We start from the raw sequence: 24,988 nt of genomic DNA on the forward strand, positions 1-24,988 counted from the left end.
TTGATTTGCTTTATTTTAATTCGCTTTTTGAGCAACTTTTGGAATGTTGAATAAGCACTCACAAATATTCATGCCCAGGCTGGGATTCGTAGCGCCCAATTTATTGTGGAATGAGTATGTATCTCCAAAACCAAATGTCCAAGAATTTTAAAAATACGTATTTTTTATAAGGACTACATGAACAAATTAGTAAATTTTGAAGAAAATCTGAGATAATGGGTTACATTTTTATTTTTTCTGTATGATTTGATATGGAACGATGCCTTCACAACCTAACAGCCTACAATTTCTCAGGTGGCTTTATTATTATTATTATTATTACAAACTACAATAGGTTTTAATGTGTGCAACTCAGAACTAAACTTCACTGGACAGTATTCTGATCTAGTTATTTTAATGTAGCATATCTTAATATTTTAAATGGGAAGTATTGAAGCAAAATGAGATCAATAATTTCTCTCTGCTGAGCACCAGTTCCAGAATTGGCCACAACCAACATGTATTTACTTTGTGGACATATAATCCCACTACATATATGTAGCAGCCACTAAAGGTTAAAGAAGCTTGTGGAGAAGTAGGGGAAATCCTAGCAGGGCACAGAAGCACCATACATTCATGTAATCATATGATTTTAATTGTAATACAAATTACATACCGAAAGTACTTACACCTTTCATGCACATGCTATTAATTATAATTGTTGAAAGTTGTTGGATATGAACATGTTGTCAGTTCATTTAAATCACTTGAACTTTATCATATTTTTACTGCTTCCTCTCACATAACACTCCATGAATAACTTGACATTTAATATCAAAATACAATATAAGAAACAACATGCAATCCTCCTTGACTAATCTGTACACTCAGATTTTGTTTGAAATATTTCCCCAAGTGCTAGCTCATTTAAGAATGATGACACAAAATAAGTACTAAATGATTTGGTATACCTATGACACTCATATTATAAAAACGTTAACGGTACATCTGCCAACACAACACTGGAAGCATTGTAAAGACTTAAAGCAAACAAGACATTGGTAACAAAATATGTAGGACAAAAATAGCACCATGACAGTAAATTATAAACTTAAATCAACTATTTATATGATAAACATATCACACAATAATGCCATTGATCATACCATCTTTTAAAGTTGTTACGTTATCATATGTCTGACACTGACACACACGCACATAAAATACATATTGAAATTACATTACAAAACCGCTTTATTCAAGTGATGGGCAGTAACTTCTACCTTATATCAATAACTGACTGAGCAAATATTGCATACTGAAATAATGTCCTTCCATCATATTAGTGTATTAACATTACATTGCCACTGAATCGTCCTCTTGTTCAAAAATTACTCTTCAAAAAGCACGTGATGTTTCTGAAGCTGAAGTTTTTAAAACTTCTGAGTATTGTGGATACATTCACCTTTCTTCTTGACTCCTGGAAAAACAAACAAGAGAAATCACATACAATCCATTAACTTAGGAAAAACAAATATAACTTTAAAATACAGTAACTAAACTTGAAAAAGAGGAAAACAGATTCTCTATAAAATCTCAAGATGTTACAACTGCACATTCATGTCTCCTAGCATTCAGGGATCAATATTAACCTCTCTCTCTCTGTAAACAATGGATAGATAATACTTGTATGTCATTGATACACATCAATACACAGAGTGCCTGCTGAGTGTATCCTACTTCCTTATTATTTGCAATTTAGTCCACTACCTCCCAAAAAAAAATTCCTGGCAGAATGATTTATGTAGTGGGCTACAATGTCAGAGGTCTCGGGTTCGAATCCCGGTCCATCATGATATCATCACTCATCCTCATCTTAGCAATTGTCCAAAAGTCGCATAAATGCAAAGAAAAAACCAACAAATCAATCAATCATTTGAACTTCAAAATGAGCTCACATTAGGTACATCTGAGGGAAACATGTAACAGCATGAGACACATCTGTGAGACCACCCCTACAATTCAGTCTGGCAGCATCCATTTGTCCATCAAGCAATCCTGCAGTTTGGCCATTATTTCATGGATGGTGTTCCCGGTGTTTTATTAGTTGTTCCAAGAAATCCAGAAATATTCAATTTGGTATAAATTGGGACTTTGTGGGTCAGTCAAGATATGTGAATGTTCCAGAATGTTCATCAAACAAATTCCACATGTAGTACATAGAAATTCCAGAGAATGTGAATTGGTGTTTTAAGTCCACTTTATGCACAGTAAGGCTAATCGGGACTGGACCTACAGTTTAAAGTGGGATCCGAACCACTATGTGCCTCAAGCGGGTATCGAACCCGGGACCCCTTGATTACAAGGCGACGACACTACCACTGCTCCATCGGGGAGGCCCTAAATTCCAGGGAAAATGCAGGTTTGACTAGGACTTGAACGTGACGTAACATCAGAAGGAATGGAGTGTTTTCACTAGAACATGACGTGTCGAGTATTTTTTTTATTTTTTTAACTATGCTTGCCTAAACCTAACTTATCCTAACCTAACCTTACGGAAAATTGTTTTTGGGGCTAACGTGAATGGTTTTTGGGGCTAACGTCAATGGTTTGTGGGGCTAACGTCAATGGTTTGTGGGGCTTACGTCGATGGTTTGTGAGGTTAATGTCAATGGTTTGCGAGGTATTAGCATAATTTCAAATCCGGGCATGAAAGTAAGTATTTTCCGGTGAACGAGGTTGCAACACTGCATAAATCATCAAAACATTCACACAACGTGCCCTGAACCAGTACGCCATCGCCTGCCATAATGTGTCACAGAATCGAAATAACAAGTAACAGTAAGTACTCGTAAATGTAAGAAATAGACATTATCTTAGTTAGAAATGCATTATTTCACATTAGGAAATGTTCCGCATTCCAAAATAGTACGTTAGCAATGTAAAAAAGTGCGAAATATATGATCTATAGGTGTCTCCCCAAATACTATAATAGTACCCATTGCTGTTGACATGATTATTTTTAGAAAATAACCAATGTTATAAAATATCATTATGTACACAAATCTCTAAGCTCATTGAAAGTTACAATGCATATTCCTACAAAATGTTCACACTTATCTTGCCTTGCCATGTCACCAAGTTATTTTACAAAGTGCACTATATTTGGCAGAACAAAAATCGTTATTAGGATGCTTGTCAAAGTTTCCAACCGCAATAAATTTACGAACTTTTTTGTCTTCTTTTGATCATCATCAATATATTTAATGGACTTACAGCATTGCATATGGCTGTTTATGCCCATTATATATTTTATTTACATATACAATTTACATAAAATCTACAAACAAATTTCAAATACACTCCTAAATATATCAAACCTTAGAAATATACATTACCATGTTATATCATTTTGTCTAAAAAAATGCAAGTAAAATATATTCAATTCGCATGCAAGAAAGAAGCCAAATGTATGGGAAATGATTACTGGTGCAAAGATTTAACTATAAAGGTGAAGCAATAAGTACAAAAGAAAGAGCATTGGGTTTACAGTGAGACGTCATTTGCGGCAGCGCATCCCATACTACAAATTTGCCATTGTTTTACCTTACGTAATGAATCCTGAAACAACGCTGGATTTTCGTGTGGATTATTTTACTTCTACGAATTTGCAATGCTTTCTCCATGCACGTGGTTTTGTTTATAGAAGGTCTCAGGGTTGGTGATTTGAACTTTAGATCATTAACACAATCCCACCCATAAACAACCGGGGTCATTTTGAAGTATGTGTTTGTATTTGCCTGTAAACGACTAAGGTCGTTTAGCTGAGATGTCCATTCTTTAAAGTTTTTTATTTTTTTTATTTGGCATTTTCTCCCTTCTTGATTGACTTTGAGGAGAGGTGTGATGCAGTACCATGTCAAGGGTGCCAAATTACCAAGGGCTCGAAGGGGCCCAACATGTTCAGATCCTTGGAGCATCAATGGGGGTCATCGGTAGGGAACACCAGCAGGAACCCTCAAAGAGGTTGTGTTCCTATCCGCTGGACTGAAAAAGTCGATGAGAAAGTGCAATTTGCAGTCTCCAGGGTGCCATCTTGAAAAAACTCAAAAATTTATGATGGCAGCTACATTTCTTTTAAAGGCTAGTGTGGATTCAGAAAATGCCTGAGCTGGTCGTTTCAATACCCCTCCCAAAGCTGGGCGTGAATGTGTTAACAGTTCATGTCATTGATCTGCCACGGAAGACCCTGCATGGGCTGAGTGAACATGTGTAAGTTGCGCTCCCAGAACTTCGTTATACAAAGGCAGGTGTAAAGAGGATAAGCGGTGTTGTTTCATAGAAACTGTTTCGTAAGTGATAGTGTGAACGATTTCTGTATAGATATACTTTCCCACCCCAGTCACTCTATCGAAATATTGAATAGTTTCTCTCGCTTGAACAAAGCAGCCAGCAACCATGGTGCCTAGAAAACGCGGAGCATCAGCAGCAGCTGGAGGTCAATCACCCCTGCAGGACACAGTGGCCTTCGTCAGGGAGATCTGCGAGCAAGTGAAATCAGCGGTGCAAACCCAAGAAGTGCTAAAACTGATCACAGATTCCATAATGGAATCGATCACAAAAGCTGTGATGGATCGTTTGACAGAAACGATCAAGTTCAATTCGGAAGAAGTCTACTCTCTACGCGCGGAACTCGCAGACAGAGACGAAAATATCCGAAATTTGCAAGCAAAAACAGAGGATCTGGAACAATACCAAAGAAGAAATAGCATACGTATCTTCAGAATTCCAGAGACCGAAGGGGAAAGTACCGACAACATCGCTCTGTCTCTTTTTGAGGAGAATTTAGGGGTTCACGTAAGCAACGGTGATTTGTGCTGCACGCACAGGGTAGGACCAAAGTCTCCCGGGTCGCACAGAGGCATCATCGTGAAATTTACTAATTACAGGGCAAGGTCGCTAGTTTTCAGGAACAAAAGAAAACTAAAAAACTTTGGAATCTCCATAAGAGAAGATCTCTGCATTGCACGGCTGCAGCTTCTCAGGAAGGCCATCGGGAAGTTCGGTCTCAAAGAGGTGTACACGGAAGATGAGAAAATAGTGATCAGGAAAGGTAACGCGAAACACTATATCACATCGTGTAGACAACTTTCAAACCTGTAAAACAATCAATACGTAACAAGTAATACGCGGAAAAAAAAAACTCTGGAACAGCAGCAAGTGTCGCTCGTAGGAAGCGTATTCTACAAGAACCATGAAAACTAATAATCTAAATATCTTTAATTCTATTTTGCCATTCAAATATTATGTGTTTGTGTCTTCGTCTCAAGCAATAGTGTGTAAATGTGTGTGTGATTGTGTGTCATTGTTTGTGTACTCGTCTCCAACTGATGGAGAAGAAATAACCTAGATGTGTGTCTTCGTGTAAGTCAGGTAAGTGCTTGCCTTGATATAGTTTGCTTTTTGGATCAAAGAATGTCCCCACAGTTACCATACGTGTTCCGATCGGCTGCAGAGAGAGGGGAGGGAAGGAGAAACAGTAGCGCCTTTCTCTTTCAAGAATGGGTAAAAATGTCATGAGAGAGAGCCACCCCTACCCGCATGACCATCAAACAGTTTCAACCCCCGTTACTCAGTCAAAGACACACGACACCCTGGTTCGGAAGCAGAGGATGCCAAATTTATTCAACCTCAGCATAGCACACGCAAACGTTCGTTCTTTAATCCCGAAGATAGACGAACTGAGGTTTGTGGTACGCCAACGTGCTTACGATATCGTAATAATAACGGAAACGTGGCTCTGTAGCGCAGACGGGACGAACAAAATCAACATCCCCGGTTACTCGGTTTTCCGTAACGATAGAAACAAGAAAGAAGGCGGGGGAATTGCCATATTTACCCACTCGGCGCTGGTAGTAAAATTCGTAGACTTCCGACCATTCGAAGCCAATGATATTGAATATATTAGCATGATAGTTAGTGTAAGTGACTTAAATCTTGGCATTTGCATGTTTTACCGTCCACCGAATGTAGCCTATACAAATCTCGCCATCATGGAAGAAATTATTACAGATAACTATGCCAGTGTAAACACTTTCCCTATGCTGGGCAATTTTAATTGTGACATGCTCAGAACACAAAAAGCAGAGATCCTGTTTCTTAAAGATATTTTATTAAATCGTATAGTTTAACACGATTGATAAACCCTCTAGAATAACCGAATCTTCCGAAACATTGTTATATTTAATAATTGTTGACAACCCCAACATTGTATATTCTTTTGATATCACTAGTCCAATTGGAACTTCAGACCACTCACTGCTTGACGAGCGTGTCACTGCATTGCGCAAAACCCAGTGATAAAGCCAAGTACGTTATGTACCGAGATTTTAAGAAATTTGAATATGAAAATTTTTGTCTAGATGATGTAATCATCAATTGGAATGAAACATTTAAACTTGGAAACATCGATTCTAAAATACAATTTCTTGACAAAAATCTTGTCGACCTGTTTAACGTTCACGACCCCTTTACAAACAGTTAGGGTGAACGGATAATCTAAAGCTGCTCATGAAACTGAGGAATGGTGCGCTGCGTAAATACAAGTGAATTGGGACGAATATAAAAAATTAAGAAATTTTAGCACCTCTGTTATGAGGCAAGAGAAAAAAGCTTATTTTTCTTTTATTGTAAATAACAATAAGAGAAATTCAAAGAATATGTGGAATAGCCTGAAAACAACCGGCATCGGTAGCAAACGGAACACGGGAGAACTTCCGCCTCACCTGCGCAGTCACTCTGAAATTAATAAACATTTTGCGAATGTCTACAACAGTGTTCCTCGAGACAATGCCATTATTGCAAAGGAGTGCAAGTATTTCTTGGAGAACTGCTTTCGAAATGATGCAAAAGAAATATCCTTTCCCCAGGTTCAAGATTCTGAGGTTGAAAAGGCAGTGTACAGCATTTGATCAAATGCTGCAGGAGTGGACAACGTTACGCGCAAAATGCTTAAACTGGCCCTTCCCTTCATACTTCTGGCAGTCACACATACTACGAGGGTCACTATTTATATTTTGAGCCTAACAATGAAAAAACAGGAATTTGGCATTGAAAACTGCTTTATTGTTTTTCGAAGTATTCTCCTTTATGGTCAATACACTTTTGCATTCGTTCGAACCATTTGTCAAAGCAGTTTTTCCAATCTTCTTGAGACACCTCCATAATATGGTTTTTGAATGCATTAGCGGCGTCTTCCGCTGACGAAAATCATTGTCCACGCAATTTATTCTTGACATTCGGGAACAAGAAGAAGTCATTGGGTGCCAAATCAGGACTGTATGGCGGATGACCAATCAATTCGATTTTTTGACATCCGACGGCGTTTGTTTGTTTTCCGTATTTGACCGAAGACCTCTGGCAAACAAATTGTTGTGTACCATTCAGAGTTGACCGTTCTACGTTCCTCTAAAGGCATAGTTGCCACATGACCAGTTTTCCCGAAAAAACAGGCGACCATTTGTTTCAATGTGCTTCGAGCGCGAACAACTTTTGTTGGATTGGGTTCATCTTGAAACACCCATACAGTCAACTGCTGTTTCCGTTCCGGCTCATGATTCGTCACCTGTTACAATCTTATATACGTCTTTTGAAGCACCACGATTGTATTTATTGAGCATTTGTTTGCACCAATTGACGCGAGTGTCTTTTTGAGTTTTTGTCAAATTGTGTGGGATCCAACGAGAACATACCTTTCTCACAGCTAAATGATCATGTAATATTTTATATATGCTGGTGGAACTAATGTCTATGGTTGCCTCAATCTCACAGTATGTCACATGACGATCTTGCAGTATTAGGTTTTGCACAGCATCAATGTTTTCTTGAACAACAACTGATTTTGGACGACCTTCGCGAATCTCGTCGGTGAGCGAATGGCGGCCACGATTAAATTCGTTATACCAGTGTTTCACAGTGGCAAAGGATGGGGTTTCATCGCCAAATGTGGAAGTAAGTTGATCGATGCACTCTTGTCTTGATAATCCACGTCGAAAATCGTAAATAATCATCGCACGAAAATGTTCACGAGTCAGTGTTGCCAAGGCTCAAAATATAAATAGTGGCCCTCGTATAAATTTTTCTCTGAAAACCGGCCAATTTCCAAATGCATGGAAAGAAGCTAGAGTTATTCCCCTCCCCAAAAAGCAGACGTTAACCTCTCTAAGCGATTTAAGACCAATCAGGGTTCTATCAATATTTTCAAAAGTCACAGAAAAGATAGTATCTATGCAATTAAAAGAGTACATTGCAAAATATAAAATCTTACCTGATTCTCAATCAGGTTTCCGTACTTCTCATAGTACAACCACGGCATTATTATCTGTCACGGACAATATTGTATGTTCGATTAACGATAAAAACTAACTATACTAGTATTATTAGACCTTTCTAAAGCTTTTGATCTTGTCAATCATAACCTTCTAGCAAAAATGAAATACTACAGTTTTTTGAAGCCTGTAATAAACTGGTTTCAATCATATCTACACGAAAGAAAACAAAGAAATTTTTACCCTGCCGACACCGGATCATCACCGATAACATTAAATGGAGGAGTCCCGCAAGGTTCCATTCTGCCCCCCCCCCCCCTTTTTATACACCTTATACGTCGCTGATATATCAAACACCATCAGCCATTGCAATATACATTGTTACGCAGATGATACGCAGTTGATGATATCGTCATCACAGTCGGATTTGTTAAACAAGGTAGATAATCTAAACAATGACTTACATGCCCTTAACAGTGGCTCACTGCAAATGGGCTCGCAATTAACCAGAATAAATGCATATACACAATTTTAGGCTCTAACTATTATCTTGAAAAAGTAAATGAAGATACAATTAACATCAAAATTAAAAACCAAAACATAATTTATGCATCAACGGTTAAAAATCTAGGCCTTATTTTCGATCCAAATTTTTCCTGGTCAGCGCAAATGTCAGCGCAATGCACAAAGCACTAACAATAATGAGATCACTCTACAGGAGGAGAGACTTTTTCACTAGAGAAACAAAATTATATCTCATCGAAACTAATATAGCCTATTTTTGATTACTGTGATGTGGTGTACGGCACACATTTACAATGTAAAATATCGAACAGAATACCAAAAAATACAGAATTCTTGCATTCGTTACGTTCTCTTGATCAGGAGAAATCTGCACATCCTAACCTTGCTCAATACATACAAAATCCTTACCATGTCTAGGTGACGTCTTCTGCATCAGTGTTCTACAATATATAAGGTATTAAAATTGCAAACACCTAGCTATCTCCACAAGAAACTGACATTTAGAAATTCCATACATCCATACAATACTAGAGGTCGGCGAAATATCGACATTCTCCGCCACTCTGCTGTCAGTTTCGAAGGCTCCTTCTCCCTCTGGTCTGTAAAGGTTTGGAATGCTCTTCCCAATTAGGTTTCTTTTGCAACAACACCCAATAACTTCAAAGAACAAGTCATACTATTTTTATTGCAAAGACAACAATTGAGCATTAGCTCGTACGGCTAAGCAACAGGAATCAAGTAAAAACCATGTATTTTGCAAACACTTATCTGACACAATGAATATTTCAACTTGTGTGCATGCTATTTTAGTATTGATTTGGAAATTGCGTATGTACACATGTGTATGTGTGTGCGTGTGTGTGTGTTAATGTATCTGTCATTGTATTCTCTTACAATTTTATTATTTTTCATTTATGTCAAATTCATTCATGTTATGTTATATATTTGATTTCAGTATTATAAATATATGTATTGCAACTTTTATTCACCAGAGTTAGGTGGTAGAGCAGCCCAAGGCTGAATCTTGCTCTGTAGTAAATAAAAAGACTTTTCAATTCAATTCAACTGTCAAACCAACCACTCACTTCCCCCGAAATTTCCATAGCAGTAAATGTCTACATATGTCAATGTCTGTTCCAAGTACACTGGCACTTCTCGTTTTTATAGGACACCCTTAGATTTGTGAAATAAGTGCAAATTCCCTGAAATTGTGGTGATTAATTCAAGTGAAGTAGCTGCATGAAATAGCATAGGTATAAAGAGGATTAGCATGCAATGCCAGCCCCATGTTTGAACCCTGGCTAAAGAACAATTTTCTCATCACTTTTTCAAAAAGTTGGATATGCCATGAGCTACACTGCCTTCCAAAAGTTAAGAACGCAATGAAAATTTTCGAAAGCGTATTTGTATTTGAGTGGCTGAAAATTGCTGCGGGTGTAGATGTCAGTTTTTATGTGTAGCTTCCTTTTTGTAAGTAGAGAGTGAATCATCTGTACCTAGGTGCTTAATCTGTGCTCTTGAAATAGCATAAAAGCGAGGATTTCGTGCAAGAATCATCACACTTTCGTTGAAGATGCCAGCATTCTGAAGGGTTCGAGGTGCATTTAAAAGCTGATACGAAGTGTTTATAACTTTTGTAGGATTATTTTTGATAATATTCGTGTGTCTATGGCTGAAAGAAAACGAATGACAGATAGCGAGTGCTGGCATGCTGTCGAGACGCATTAAAGCAGGACAGTCAATCAAAGTTGTCGCTATTTTCATTGGCGTTGATCACTCTGTAATTTCTCGATCATTCAGTAATTTCTCTATTATAGAAACAATTCCAAACAAGTCATACGGTTGTCCGGAGACCTGTGCCCGGTTGCAAAGGGTTACCACCCCCTCTGACGATTGATATATTGCTATAGTAGCCAAGCAGAATCGACGAGTGACCTCCACAGCTGTTACATCCATGGTTGCAGCGGCACTTGGTAAGACAATATCTGCCAGTACTGTGTGCCGCATGAAGAGATTGTATGCCCGAGTACCACTTGTTTGTGTTGCACTAACCATCCAAGTCAGAGGGGCAAGATTAAAGTGGTGTCATCAACATGTCAATTGGACTGTCTCAGATTGGTTCAACGTCCTGTTCACGGACGAGTCCAGATATGCCCTGGAATCAGATGATAAGTGTGTAAGGGTCTGGAGAGAATGAGGCACCACGCAATCAGGCATTCAGAGGTGGCAGCATTATGGTGTGGACTGGAATTTCAATGGGATATCGCACCGAGCTGCACATCTTTAAAGGTGGTTCTGTGATGGCTGCGCGGTATCAGGATGAAGTCCTAGACCCCATTGTAAGACTCTACACTGCAGCAGTTGGTCCTGATTTCCTCCTTATGGACGATAATGCCCATCCCCATCGAGCCAACATCGTTGACAAGTACCTGGAAAGTGAGGGCATTTCTTGTATGGAGTGGCCGGCATATTAACTTAATCCCATTGAAAACCTTTGGGATGCCCTCGGGTATGCTGTCTCTGCATGTTTACCTCCTCCAGCGAGTCTCAAAGAGTTGGAAACTGCCCTAATGGAGGAACGGCCATTGCTCGCATCTGCGATGGTTGATCACCTCATTGAAAGCGTGGAAAATCATTGTAAAGTTTGTGTGAAGGTCCAGGGTGTTCACATACCATATTAATATAAGTTTTGTTTTGGTCACATACCATATTACTGTAAGTTTTCTTTGGTTTGTTTGCCTTTAAACATCATTATATTAATGACCCAAATGTGACATCATCATATAACTTACGAAAAGTAAATATTTGTTTTCATCTTTGTACACAATTCTTGTTTTCTTTAATGCATAAACACATTTGCTACCATCATGTGCAATTTTGTGTTATTCAAAGCTTTACTTTTCAATTTTTGTTGATATTACCATCGCGAGCTTAACTTTTGGAAGCGTGCTTATTTCAGTTCCATTACATCTATCTGGAATATAATTATTATGTAATGTCAAAACTGTCATTTTTAACTACTTCAATTTTAAGTAAAGCAGTGATAGAATTTACAAAATTAGTAGAATTTATTTTGTTTTTATAAAGCTAAAGTGTTAAGCTAAAGTGTTTTAAATTATGTAACTACAGAAAATATAAAAACAATTCCACCAAGTTTCAATGCAACTATAGAGCGACCAAAAACAAAACACACCTTTCGGCTAAAATCGTTCGTGCACCATCCTCTCGGGCCATAAGGAAGCATGGTTCACCCTGCCCCTCCCCACCTCACGGGAGTACGGTGCACAGGAGTTCCGGGTCTGCGCAGGTTTTTTTGCTTGTGGTTCCACTATAGGAAAATATAGCACTTCATCTGCAACCATGTAACACAGGGGTGCTTACAGGGGGGGATTATGGTGCCACTGAGATTTTTTGGGGGAGATTTTTCCCATCAAATAATATAAAATTCAACATTATATATTTTTCCAAAATATATGTAAAATTTTTACACCTTAAATACACCATATTTAACACATTAGCCTAGATGAAGAAAAGAAAATGTTTAATGGTATTATCAAAGTAGGGTGGGTATCCAACTCTTACACAATATTAGACCTTAACTGAAAGGTGGGCTATTGGGGGGATTCTCAATTAACCATTGTCGGTGACAGTATTCAACTCTAGGTCTTAGATTATAGCAGGTATTTTAGTTAGAGGGGGATTGAGCATTAAATTGAGGGAGTATCCAATTCTTGTGTATTACTATTGTCTTAGACTGATGCAGAAATTCTGGTGTGCAGACTAAGAATTAATTTTCTGGAGGAGGCAATATCCAAAATTTTGGTGGTAGGATTGAGTATGAAATTTAAAGGGGGAGATAGGAAGCTCTTGAAAAAGTGCTAAATCTTAGATTACACTGTCCAACAATGGTTTTGTTAAAAGTAAAATTTCAACGGTTCTTTATGTTTTGCCACCTGCTGATTCCGAAAATGATGTCAGAAATTGTCAATCACCCACCATTTTTTTGTAACAATAAAAATATAATTCTGCATTATTATTCAGCATGCAGTCCATAATAAGCTGATTGGTAGGTAATATTTTTTTTTAAGTCTGTGCTCCAACAATACACTAGTACCTTTAGGCCATTGATGTCTGCATGAATGACAACAATTAAACTTGTTAAACAATCCAACTGAAAATTTGACAACAATTAACTTTTCAACACAATGCTGTGATTTAACAGTCATGTCTACTTCTCATATCAGTAGCAAGTTGTCTGGAGGAAAGAAGCTTTTCCTGAGTGTTCTTCAGTTCCAGTGAGTGTTTTGAAGCAAAGACAGAATCATGTCAAGAAGTTGCGTAAACGACAGGAACAATTTTTGTTATATCTGTGGTGAGTTGACCTTAAAAGCAATTTGGAGAACATTTACTCCTCGTGTAAGAAGAGCTTATGAGTGTTACTTTGACAATAAGATAGATGATTTTTGATTGATTGATTGATTTAGTTTATTTTACTTCGCGTTTTGTGCCTCTTGGCTAATTTGCAAAGATGGGGATGAGTGATGAAATTGATGAATGGACATTCACAAACAACCAAGCCTGAGCGGGATTCGAATCCGGGACCCTTGGTGTCGTAGCACGATGTCCTAACCTCTCGGCCACAGGATCCGGCAATAAGATAGACGAAAACAAGAAATGGGCACCTGATATCTGTTGTGCGTACTGTGTAACACTTTTGAGTGGTTGGCTGAAAGATCTCGTCACATGCCTTTTGGAGTTCCTATGATATTGAGGGAACCTAAGGATCATATAACAGACTACTATATTTGCTTGACAAATATATCTGGTATAAATTTGAAATCAAGGCATACAGTGAAATATCCATCACTAGAATCAGCAACTCAGCCGGTGCCTCATGGACCTGGAGTTCCCATACCTGCTCCACCAGATGACATAATTGTAACGGGTGAAAGTGAAAGTGTTTCTAACAAATTTAGTGAATTGCATAATGATCCTGATTTTGAGGGGAGTGTTTCAACAGCTGAACCTCACTTAATTACTCAAGAGGATCTTAACGATTTAGTTCGAGATCTAGAGTTAAGTAAGGGTAAAGCAGAACTGCTTACATAGCGATTAAAAGAATGGCACTTGTTGGAGAGTGACACTAGTGTTACTTTTTTTCCGGCAATGCCAAAAAGACTTTGTAGATATGTATGCTGATGATAAGGACCTTGTTTTCTGTTGTAACATCGATGGTCTATTAGTGTCACTAGGTGTTGTCCATAAAAGTGAAGAATGGCGTTTGTTTTTAGACTGTCTGACAACAAGTTTGAAAGGAGTGCTACTGCACAATGGAAATAAATATCCAAGCATTCCCGTAGCATATTCCTGGGGCATAAAGGAACGTTATGAAAACATGAAACTATTATTAACAAAAATCCAGTACTATAAATACTCTTAGCAGATATGTGGAGATTTAAAAGTTATTGCTTTCCTCTTAGGATTGCAACTAGGTTACACCAAATTTTGCTGTTTCCTGTGTAAATGGAAACTACAAGTCAGAAAATTACAGAGAACTTGTCAGTAATTTGATTCAGAACTATCATGCTGTGGGGTGTAATATGTCTCTGAAGATACACTTTTTAGACTCCCACTTCTATTTCTTCCTGCAAAACCTTGGGACAATGGGACATGAAGAACGTTTCCACCAGGAAATTGGTGAAATGGAAAGGTGCTACCAGGGAAAATGGACTCCAAATATGTTGGCAGATTATTGCTGGACACTAAAAAGAGATGTTCCTCAAGCAAAGTACAGCTGAAAATAAAGTTCGAAGACATTCTAGATATGCCATTGTAAATAATATTGCATCGTATCACTATGAGGCTATATAAGATTTGTATGTACCCTGTTACTCAAACTTCATGGGTGATGGAAAAATTCTGTAATTAGATTTGAAATCAGCACATCAAATTGAATTAGAATCACCCCCAACTTTTCTTTTAACAGACAAAAAATTCAATTTTGTTGGACAGTGTTATCGAGGGAATTCTGTAGTGTAGAGAGAGTTTGAACATTAAATTAATATACTTGAAAGGCTGGTAATAAATGGATGTAAAAATTTTGTTGCTAGGTTCGCTCGCAATGGTATGTTGCGAGAATGCCTGTTTGGCACTTTACTGAGGTGAATTTCAAGTTTTATACTATAGCTGGATTACAAGACATAAGCAATATTCTCGATATTCATTAATAACATCAGTTATTAAAATATATTGCTTAGTGTTGGTACACTGCTTAATTTAAAGCAGGTTCATCATTTGGAACAAAACTATATCAAATCCACATTTCTAACTTCTTGTCACAAGAAATTTTCTAGCTAGGGTTCTGTAATATCTCGTGAAACAATAATTGAATGGGTTATACGGCTGGAGCATGTTATTTGGTTTGCCTAGGTTTAATTTTCTATCTTTATCTTAAGTTGTGTAACAATTTGTGTTAAATACTCAAATGGTGAGTTTAATAAATCTACTCAAAAACACTGTTTACATGAATATTTACATAATTTAATTTACTACATTTAACCAATCAATGTGCTAGCTATAAGTTTTTTTTCTCGAAAATTGAACAATTACAAAATATGGACAGTTTAACATGGTATTTCATTCAAATATACATCAATTATTATGTATTTATCCAAACTATTTTGGGGGATTATGATGAACGATTTTAGGGGTATCTTAAGTGATGAGCACCCCTGTTTAGGGAGGAGGGGCAGATCAAGTGTAGTGTTCAATAAAGCTAAAGAAAGTTATTTTCAGTAGACACGCTGTCGACTCAAAATGGTTCGAAACGTATCTCCGTGGAAGGCAACAGCACGTATTAACAGATAAACTGTCATCGCCTCTGCTAGTGAATGCTGGCATCCCTCAGGGTTCAATCCTGGGTCCTTTATTATTCACGTTAGCAGCTGCTGACTTGATTATGCCAGTGAAATATTGTAATGTGCACTGTTATGCTGATGACACGCAATTGCATATGTTAAATCAGGACTTGAAAAATATAAGCAACTGGTGTGAATCAATTGGCTTAGTTCTAAATTCCAAGAAATCTACATTTACTGTTATCGAAAACAATAATCTCCTGAAACCAATTAATCTCAGCATATGCAAAATATTAATTGAAACGCAGAACAGAACATTCTCACAAACAATACAAAATTTGGGCTTGACCATGGATCAAAAATTAGACTGGTCCAGTGGCGTCGCTAGGCCATCTGCTTTGGGGGGGCTGCAACCAGATACATGACTTACTACTATTGTAAATATTTTTAATGTTTGAAAATAGCAAAGTGATTAATAATATAATAATATATAACAAGCATAAGGAATTAAAACTAGCATAGATTTACTGCATTAATTTTTATGAAAACAGATGGATATTCTTGTCCTGTTTTTCTAATGCTGGTGAACTATGTCTTTATGTATCAGCTGTACTCTGCGGTTCGAATTTCTTGCAAAATTATCAATAACACAATCCACACACAATTCATGGCACTCTTCCTTTTCCGATTTCAGGCGCTTACTTAAAATAATAAATTTGTCCATTGTTGTACGAACAACAGTAAATGTCACAAAAAGCTTTGATAACAAACACACAATATCACAAACTCCGTAACACAAAACGCACCACTACCGTTTCCTCGCGTAGCAACCGTTGTGAAAATTGAACAAATGACGGCGATCGTTTGCACTGTTGCCAGCTAAAGACATGACGTGTCAGATGTAAGATCGTGGTTTAAAAAAAAATGTCACAACAAAACGATTCTTTCCCAGAATATGTATCTAGAGGTATGTTCCTGCATTAACAATTGTTCAAATATGTTTTCTCGAAATACTGTATGTAATAATAGCTAAAAATTGGGGGGGCTTATAGAGGGATTGGGGGGGCTGAAGCCCCCTCCAAAAGGGCCTAGCGACGCCACTGGACTGGTCTGAACATGTACTGAAACAGTGTGGTAAAGGATAATCAGTGCTAAAGAGCCTTTACATGCTTGTTGACTTTATTTCACCCAAAATTAAATTAAATTTGGTCCAATCTGTAATATATCCTCTTTTCGACTATTGTGATGTTGTTTACAGGCCAAACATCACCAAAAGGCTCTCAGGCAAAATATGAAAGTCCAAAATGCATGTATGAGGTATGTCCACAGATTTAAAATCATGAACACGTTCTCCCTGTGCAGCACAAAATTCTCAACATGGCAAGATGGAGGGAACTGAACATGACCTGCATTACTTGCAATGTTATAAATAAAAACATCCCGGACTATCTGTAAAGCTTAAAGCCAGGAGTGAAACGCACTCATACTCCACCAGAAACACTGCTAATCTCCATATACCTTGTTGCAGAACTTCTGTTTTGCAATCTTCGTTTAGTTACATGGCACCTAAAATCTGGAATGCACTCCCGAACGAAATAAAACTACTGAACTACAAACACTGATAGATGATCAGAACAGAAGCAAATTGAGACCACATACGATTAAAAACTGGAATTTCCTGTGAATTATTGAAAACAAAACTGGACCAAAACTAAGTAATAATATTACATGTAGGCTATATTATTATTTTTTTCATTAATTTGCACACACGCACTGTATATATTTCGTCAGCTGTTTTCTTTTTGTGATTTTCTTTGTGTAGTAGTAGTAGTTTTTTTAATAGTTTCTTTTATGCTATTTTATTTATGTAGTGTCTTATAATGTACCTAGGTAATCTGCTACATCTTTCTTTGTTGTGTTAGGTGGCAGATCAGCATTTGCTGAACCTCACCCAAGAATAAAAACCATTGAAATTGAAATATCGTCAATGCTATTTTCGTCAGTTTTTATAGGTTCACATTATAATATTTCATAGTTCAAAGTGAGGAGCAAGGGCTCCTTGCCATACCTTGAGCATGGGCCTGCAGCTAACATTCTAAATGCAAAGGATAGTACAAGCATACGTGTGAATGTAATTGAACGCATTTTTCAAACCTTCCTCGGTTTACCACAACTTCTTCCTACACTCCAAAAAAGTCATGAGTCGCCACTGTCAGCAAGAACACATGTTCGAGTCAACCAAACCAAGGTCTGTTCGCGTAAGCTTCATTTTAAAGCATAATTTATGCAATAAATAATGCCTTTTAAAGGTCTCAACTGTGCTAAGTAGTTTTTTCAAAGCTTCGAACTTACTTCCACATTTGTTTCAAGTACTCTTTTTAAGTACTTGCAACTACTCCTATAAAACTTGCTAAAATCATGAAACATTCAGAACCGTTACCATTGGTATCCGCAAAAATTTCATATCAATTCACAATTTGATATCAATAACAAAACTAATTCAAGAATAAATTGACATCACTAGGCATATAATTGAGGACAGCTTATTTCTGTGGGAGTTAAACAAATTAAATACTTTCTATCCAACTGTATTACAGCACATAAAATAAAATTTCAAACACATCACATATATTTAACAAATACTTTCACACCTTTGACAAACAGAAGCTTAGAAATAAACAATATCAATTAATCTTTAATGCAAAAATAAACATATATCTATAGCCTATATATTCAAAATAGTTTGTGTAAAGCAGTTTACTGAAGTTTTAATTATTACTATTTATTAGTCATAATTATTAAAATCAACAAGGAAGAGCATATTATAGTCCTTCACATGTACTTGATTGGGATTCGTTGATTAATTAGAAGGTTTTCCCAGAGATTTTTTATTTCTTTCAAATTCTCTGAGATTTCAAGGTTCTCAGGTGTCAACCTTGTCTTAAAGGCTTTAACTGCATACTTGTTATTGGTGAATATCGTCAAAGACCGCAAATTTCATAATTATCCTAAGAATTACATAGTTAACCTACGGTAACAGTTTCATACATCGGGGACACATTTCTTCATTTTTACAGAAGAAACTACTTACGGAAATGAGTTTCTCTAAGGTTTCCAATGTTCGTTGAGGTATTTTCTTTCATTGTGGAATCTATTTGACCGGGAAATCATGTATTTTTTAAGAGAAATATCTCACCGACACACAATTGCCATTGCTTTCCCTACGTGAACTGGATGCTGCATACGTTTGATGACGTAACCCCCTGTCAGTGTTTCGAACCCCCCCTTTTTTTAACTATGCTTGCCTAACCTAACCTAATCTTATCGGAAATGGTTTGTGGGGCTATCCATCAGCTACCTGTGCATAATGTACAATTTGCACACGTGACGAACACGATAGTAGGTATTTTTCGGTGAAGAAGGTTGCAAACATTGCATACCCACAACGGTAGTCAAGCTGTGCCTACCATATTGTGTGTTAAGGAAGTGAAAAAAGGAATAAGAAAAACTACTCGACCCAAGTTCCTTTTGATTTATTGAAATTTCATCATGGTTCGAATGCAATTTTTACATGGTTCGATTTCAATGTACATCTGTTAACACATACTGCGGAGTTTTACCGATTACTTAAGGTTTTGTTCAATATATGCTTTTGTGGTTAGGTTTGGTTGCCTTAGCATTAAAATAAAGTCTCTAAATGCATTCTACCAAGGTTCAGATTTACTTCTACGATATTTACTGTTGGTTGTCGACGGAGAATATCTTGTCCATGAGAAGTTCATAAGGTAATTTTCAAGTTGTTTATTTCAACATAAATAACTTTTTTAGAGTCCAAACAGTGCTCATTATTTTAAGGAAGGTTCAAATTTCGTGTGACAATAATTTCCAAATTCTATGATAATTAGTCTAGCTAGGAGAAATCATAAAACAATCGGAAACATTACCAATTACTCTCTGAAAATTGTGTTTGTTTTCATGTAAAAAGCATACTGGCACCTTGAACTATGTTCCACAATACACAATTGATAAGTATGAACCATGCGAAACACAAAATATCAGATTTTAATGTGTGGTAAGAATTTACAACATAGATATATTGTGTAATTAGTTTGCTAGTTGTTATACTCACTAAATATGCAGTTGTACTTACGTATATGCACATAATAGTTGGGGGTAACGTGTTTAAATTGCACATTGAGTCGTAGAACTTGTAAAATAACGTTGTTAATTATCGCGATGATTCCCCATAAAGAAACATAGCAACCATGTTTGATGATGTGAAGAAACGGACTATTAACGTCTGTTCCGGTGTCTAGAACGATTCTCTTTGGTTCACAGCATTGGTCGTGGAAGAATGGCGGAGAGGAATGAAAAGATTGTTAATGTGCTACAGTTATATAAGCGGAGTGTAGAAGAGGATGGTCATGGTTTGGTTAACAAATTGATGGAATTTGGTGGTCTGCCGAAGGAGGGTAGTTACATGTGTCCATGCGGGTATGCTTTCAAATTGTACAGAAACCATGCGTGTATTGATAAGAGCATGTGGAATGCGGATTTTAATTACAGGCAAGTTTGAAAATGGTGATTCAGTTCCTTTGATTAAAAATGTCTCTTCACCAGTTAGGTGCTAGAAAAGTGTAGAACGATGGACATATAGGTCACGCACCATTGGCGAATAGCCCCACTCACCATTCACAGGAAGGTTAGGTTAGGTTAGGCAGACAGTTAAAATTTGGGGTCATAGAACAATGCATGCATAGGTCACGCACCATTCACAGTAAGGTTAGGTTAGTTGCAGTTGGGTTACGCAAACATAGTTAAAATTTGTGGTTGTAGTATATCAGAAATATGTATATTTCGTTGTGAAACGATAGATCTTGCGATAAATAATGAGCAATTCTACATTGTTGGTTGAGATCATGGACCCCTTATTTTCCGATTTCTAGATGTGACCCCCAAATTTTAAGTTCAGATTTCGTGGTTGTGAGGAAATAAATTAGTGAGTATGCAAAATATTAACAAAATTGGAGAATATCTCTATATTGTAAATTCGCCCCTAATCGGTCTCTGATCTATGAAACTGGTACCTAGCCTACTAATAACTACAACTATTCCATTGAACCATACCTTTAGAGAAATCACTCGATCTATTATCATATTATTTCGATGTTAGAATTGTTGGAAGCAGAACAGTTCAAAACTCCATGTGTTCTTGATCATCGTTTGGTAATGGATCTTCTTTCAATAGTGAGATTATCAAGCAATAGAAGTAAACAAAGAAAAGTACAAGATAAAATCCTATTTGAATAATGCACTCTCTCATGTGTTTTTTAAGTTGCCCACTGTTATGTATCTCCGTTGGATCATATACTCCCATATTTCCTTTGGGTACAATATAGTACTCATGTAATAACCACAGCACCACTGGAAAATTTACAAGCAACAAAACCCAATGACCGTTCCAAAGTAATAAAAACACGAGAAATCCATGTGCAAAAATTTTTGGTAGTATCCATATATTTAGTTTGGAACAACACTCTTGAGCATTTAAATAATCGCACTCCAAGTCGGACAATGTTATAACAAAATACACCAGCAAAAATAGCAACAAGCCGGTGTCCACAAGAGAAAACACGAAGAGCAATGATTCTGACACCATTTCATGTAAGAAAGTTAAACTACTTGTAGTTTAAATTATGGCTAGAATGTCTGAATAGAAATCCTATTTTACATCATAGTCACTTCCACACAAAAAGAGCAAATATTTATTACTCAAACCACAAGCCAAGCACAGCATACACATACAGACGACACCTGCCAGATACTAGAAAGCAGTGTTGCCATACAGATTAGACTAAATGAGCTAAATGACATCTAGAAATGAACAAGAGGCCGGCTTCGAATCAGTCAGTGGCGTAGCGACGGCAGCCGCAAACAAGCAATGCAGGGTTGCAAGAGGTATAGGATGAGGATCTCCTTTATCACACAACGCTAAACCAACTACTTATTCTGACGTCAGACGAGCAAATCTTACGTTTTTAGATTACAGCAATTTTAATAATAATAATAATAAAAAAATCTTCATTAAGCGGGCAAGGTTCAGCCAAGGGTTGCTCTGCCACCTAACCCTTGTCAATCTGATAATACCATATGATAATACATATAAGATTAGATAAACTGCGTATGGAGAAGTAAGCTAAATGTAAAATAATACAGAGATACAAAAAAAGAAAGAAAAAATACATAGAAGCGGAAGCACTACATGCACGCATTTGTTAGTGATGACGTCCGGCCAATCAGAGGACGTTTTGAGACCAGTGACGCAGGAGGTGAATTTCAGCAGTGTTTGAATGAAGGCGTGTTTCTCGAGAACCAAAACAAATATCGCCGAGATATTTTGCACATCTTATTTTGGTATCATTATCAGTAAACTGAATGGATTTAAAAAGGTTTTTCATGTCATAGTGGAAATGTCCATTACAGTTTTCCGTGGTTACATCACAGGGTTGGCAAAATTTGTGTTTTTTGTAAAAAAGAACAAAACAAACTGTTTTTTTGTTTTAAACATAGTTTTAAACATGAGTTACAAAAACATGTTTTAAACAAAACAAATTCAACCTTTTCCGAGTAAATTATAGTTAAAGTCGTTAAAGAGAAAAATACTCACTTTTATGAGTACAATGGCGACAAGGACAGTTTATTTACCTTTGGAGATAAGGTTTACCATACTGCAGGGTAGGGGTGTGCGGGACGGAATTTTTTGGGTCGGGACGGAAAATTCTTTAAATCCTGACATTCGGGACGGGGAAAATTCTCAATTTTACGAAAAAGTCACAACATTTTCGGGACGAGATGTGTTTGAAATTTCCCAAAGCTCTTGAAATCTCGAATTCTACCCGTAATTTCCATCTTAAGTGCTTGTTTTTGCACTTCTGGTACAAAACCACAATGCAGAGAACGTCTAGAATTGACGACGTTTTAAAATGACCATTCGGAATTTCCAGATTGCTTGGGATCCCAAAAAGTAGAGAAGTCATTTCCGGAAGTCGGGATCGGGACGGAAATTTTCTTTCCCGATCCCGGTCCCGACTTTTCGGGATCCCGCACACCTCTACTGCAGGCATAGGCGCCGACTCCATGGGGCTTGGGGGGGCTCGAGCCCCCCAATATTAACAATGTGGGGGCAGACCCCCCAAATAATTTTGCTTCCCTCGTAAAGTTTACTCTGAATTGTGCCACATGAACTTAACTTTTAATACACATTTAAAATTTTCTACACCATCAACTTTGGGGGCTGAAACCGCTAAACCATCAACATTGGGGAGGCTATGGCCAGAGACAGCAAAACGCATGATTTATTACTAGTATATACTAAGTATGTAATTATGAATACTGTTAAAATTTTTACTGAAAAAGAGTTTCAAAAGACGATGTGCATGAACTAGGGTAGTGGATGGGACGTTCGGGCTACAAAAGGCTCTCGCATGACATTCAGAGCGAGATCATTGATATATTAGGTAGCAGATAATAAAAGTCGGGAATATTTTGCTATTATGGTTGACGAAACTCGTGACATATCCATCCGTGGACAATTAATATTCTGCATTCGAACTGTGAATAAAAAAATGATATTTTTGAGGAATTCATGGGCTTTTATTAGGGGTGTGCGGGACGGGAAAAATTTTCAATTTCCCTACTGAGTCGGGAAATGTTCAAAATTTCCCGAAGCTCTGACAATCTCGAATTATACACGTCATTTTCACTTTAAGTGATTTCTGGATTAAAAACTAACAATTTACGGTAAGTTCCAGAAATTGACAATGCAGAAAACGCCGAGAAATAACGACATTTTCAAATGAGCATTCGGTATTTCCCGATTGCACGGGATCCTGAAAATTCGGGAAATCATTTCCCGAAGTCCGGATCGGAACGGATATTCTTTTCCCGATCCCGGTACTGACTTTTCGGGATCCCGCACACCCCTAGCTTTTATGAGATTCCGAACACTGAGGCCAAAACTTAGAAAAGGGAGAGAGTGAATCATTCATTAATTTATTTCAGTGATCAGAGCCCCCCCCTCAATAATTTTGACAAGTCGGCGCCCGTGACTGCAGGGACAAAAGTTGTGGGTAATAGCCCCACTTTTTCCGCCACTACTGAAGTAGGTTAGGATTTATATTCATCTAAATTTCAAGAAACAAAATATTATAGAATTACTATCCTCGTCCTGAAAAAATCACGGTGAAATATTTCATGCTACCTGAACAGTTTATATAGCAGAAAACAACCTGCAATGTCATAATAGATTCTCCAGATGAATTTATCTTTCAAAGTACAAAATTATGTTACCAAAAGTAAGCATCTGCCCTTCATTCAGTTATACAGACCAATGAATCGTATCGCAAAAGAAAACAAATCACGTCATGACCAAAATCACGCATTGTGTATTTAGATATTAGTTTCCATTTCAAGCTTTCAGCAGTCTCAAACTTACAGGACGATACGAAACAAGGAACTGAGAGGTTTCGATTCTACAATAAAGCACGGGTCTTTCTTGTCACACAACAATGTTGCTACCTTGTGCATACATAGCTAGCCTGCCTAACCTAACAACATAGGAATTTAGCCTAAAATTAAAAAGCTTTCTCCCGTGACGTCAGAACATAAGGTTGCTCAAGTGTTGTGCGATAAGTGCGACCTAAAAAAGAACGGATTAATTGACACAGATTCAATGAAAAACAGGGTTGCCAAACAAAAAAAATATCACAGACTATAAAATATCTACCACCAAAATGTGTTTTAAACACTTGTAAAAAAAACATGTTTAAAACACATTGTTTTAAACGTGTAAAACATTTGTAAAAAAAACAAAGCCGTGTGTTTTAAACGTTTTGAACAAAGTGTTTTAAACATGCCAACCCTGTTACATCAGAACGCAGGGTTGTTAGCGCATTGTGCGATAAAGGATACCCGTAGGATCAAGACCATCTTGAGGTTCAGGGCGCAGCGCTCCGTCAACACGTCATCATCTGTAGGCGATCGTCTTAACGGTCGTGTAAACCCATTGTCGTATTTTTATTGTAGAGAATTAAGGTATATTTATTTCTTTTATGATGTTAAATTTTGACATTTACCCTCCCGGCGAAAATAATAGAGTATTGAATAATTACACTAAAATTTTCATTCAGGAAATCACTATGGCCATAACAAAAATTCCTGCCATAGCACAAAGAAAGAGTTGAAAACCGTTAGGAACACTCCTGGCGGAAAAAATGTATTACTCTTGTAGTTTTAACATAG

General features: G+C 37.2%; 1 protein-coding gene across 1 annotated transcript; it reads right to left on the reverse strand.

The window, feature by feature from the left end:
* Positions 1-303: 303 nt before the first annotated feature.
* cnir (cornichon-like protein) lies at positions 304-21,508 on the reverse strand. The gene is made up of 2 exons (XM_083139846.1): positions 20,816-21,508; positions 304-1,459 (listed from the first exon to the last, which is right to left on the reverse strand). The coding sequence occupies exon 1, from the start codon at positions 21,345-21,347 to the stop codon at positions 20,883-20,885; it is 465 nt and encodes a 154-aa protein (XP_082995972.1). The 5' UTR covers positions 21,348-21,508; the 3' UTR covers positions 304-1,459; positions 20,816-20,882.
* Between the last annotated feature and the right edge of the window lie 3,480 nt (positions 21,509-24,988).

The sequence above is a fragment of the Lepisma saccharinum genome, chromosome 18 (genome assembly GCF_977018435.1).
Source record: "Lepisma saccharinum chromosome 18, izLepSacc3.1, whole genome shotgun sequence".
Lineage (NCBI taxonomy): Eukaryota > Metazoa > Arthropoda > Insecta > Zygentoma > Lepismatidae > Lepisma > Lepisma saccharinum.

Coding starts and splice junctions, on each gene's coding strand:
- cnir (XM_083139846.1), bottom strand. CDS start 21,347: ATGGTGTCAGAATCATTGCTCTTCGTGTTTTCTCTTGTGGACACCGGC.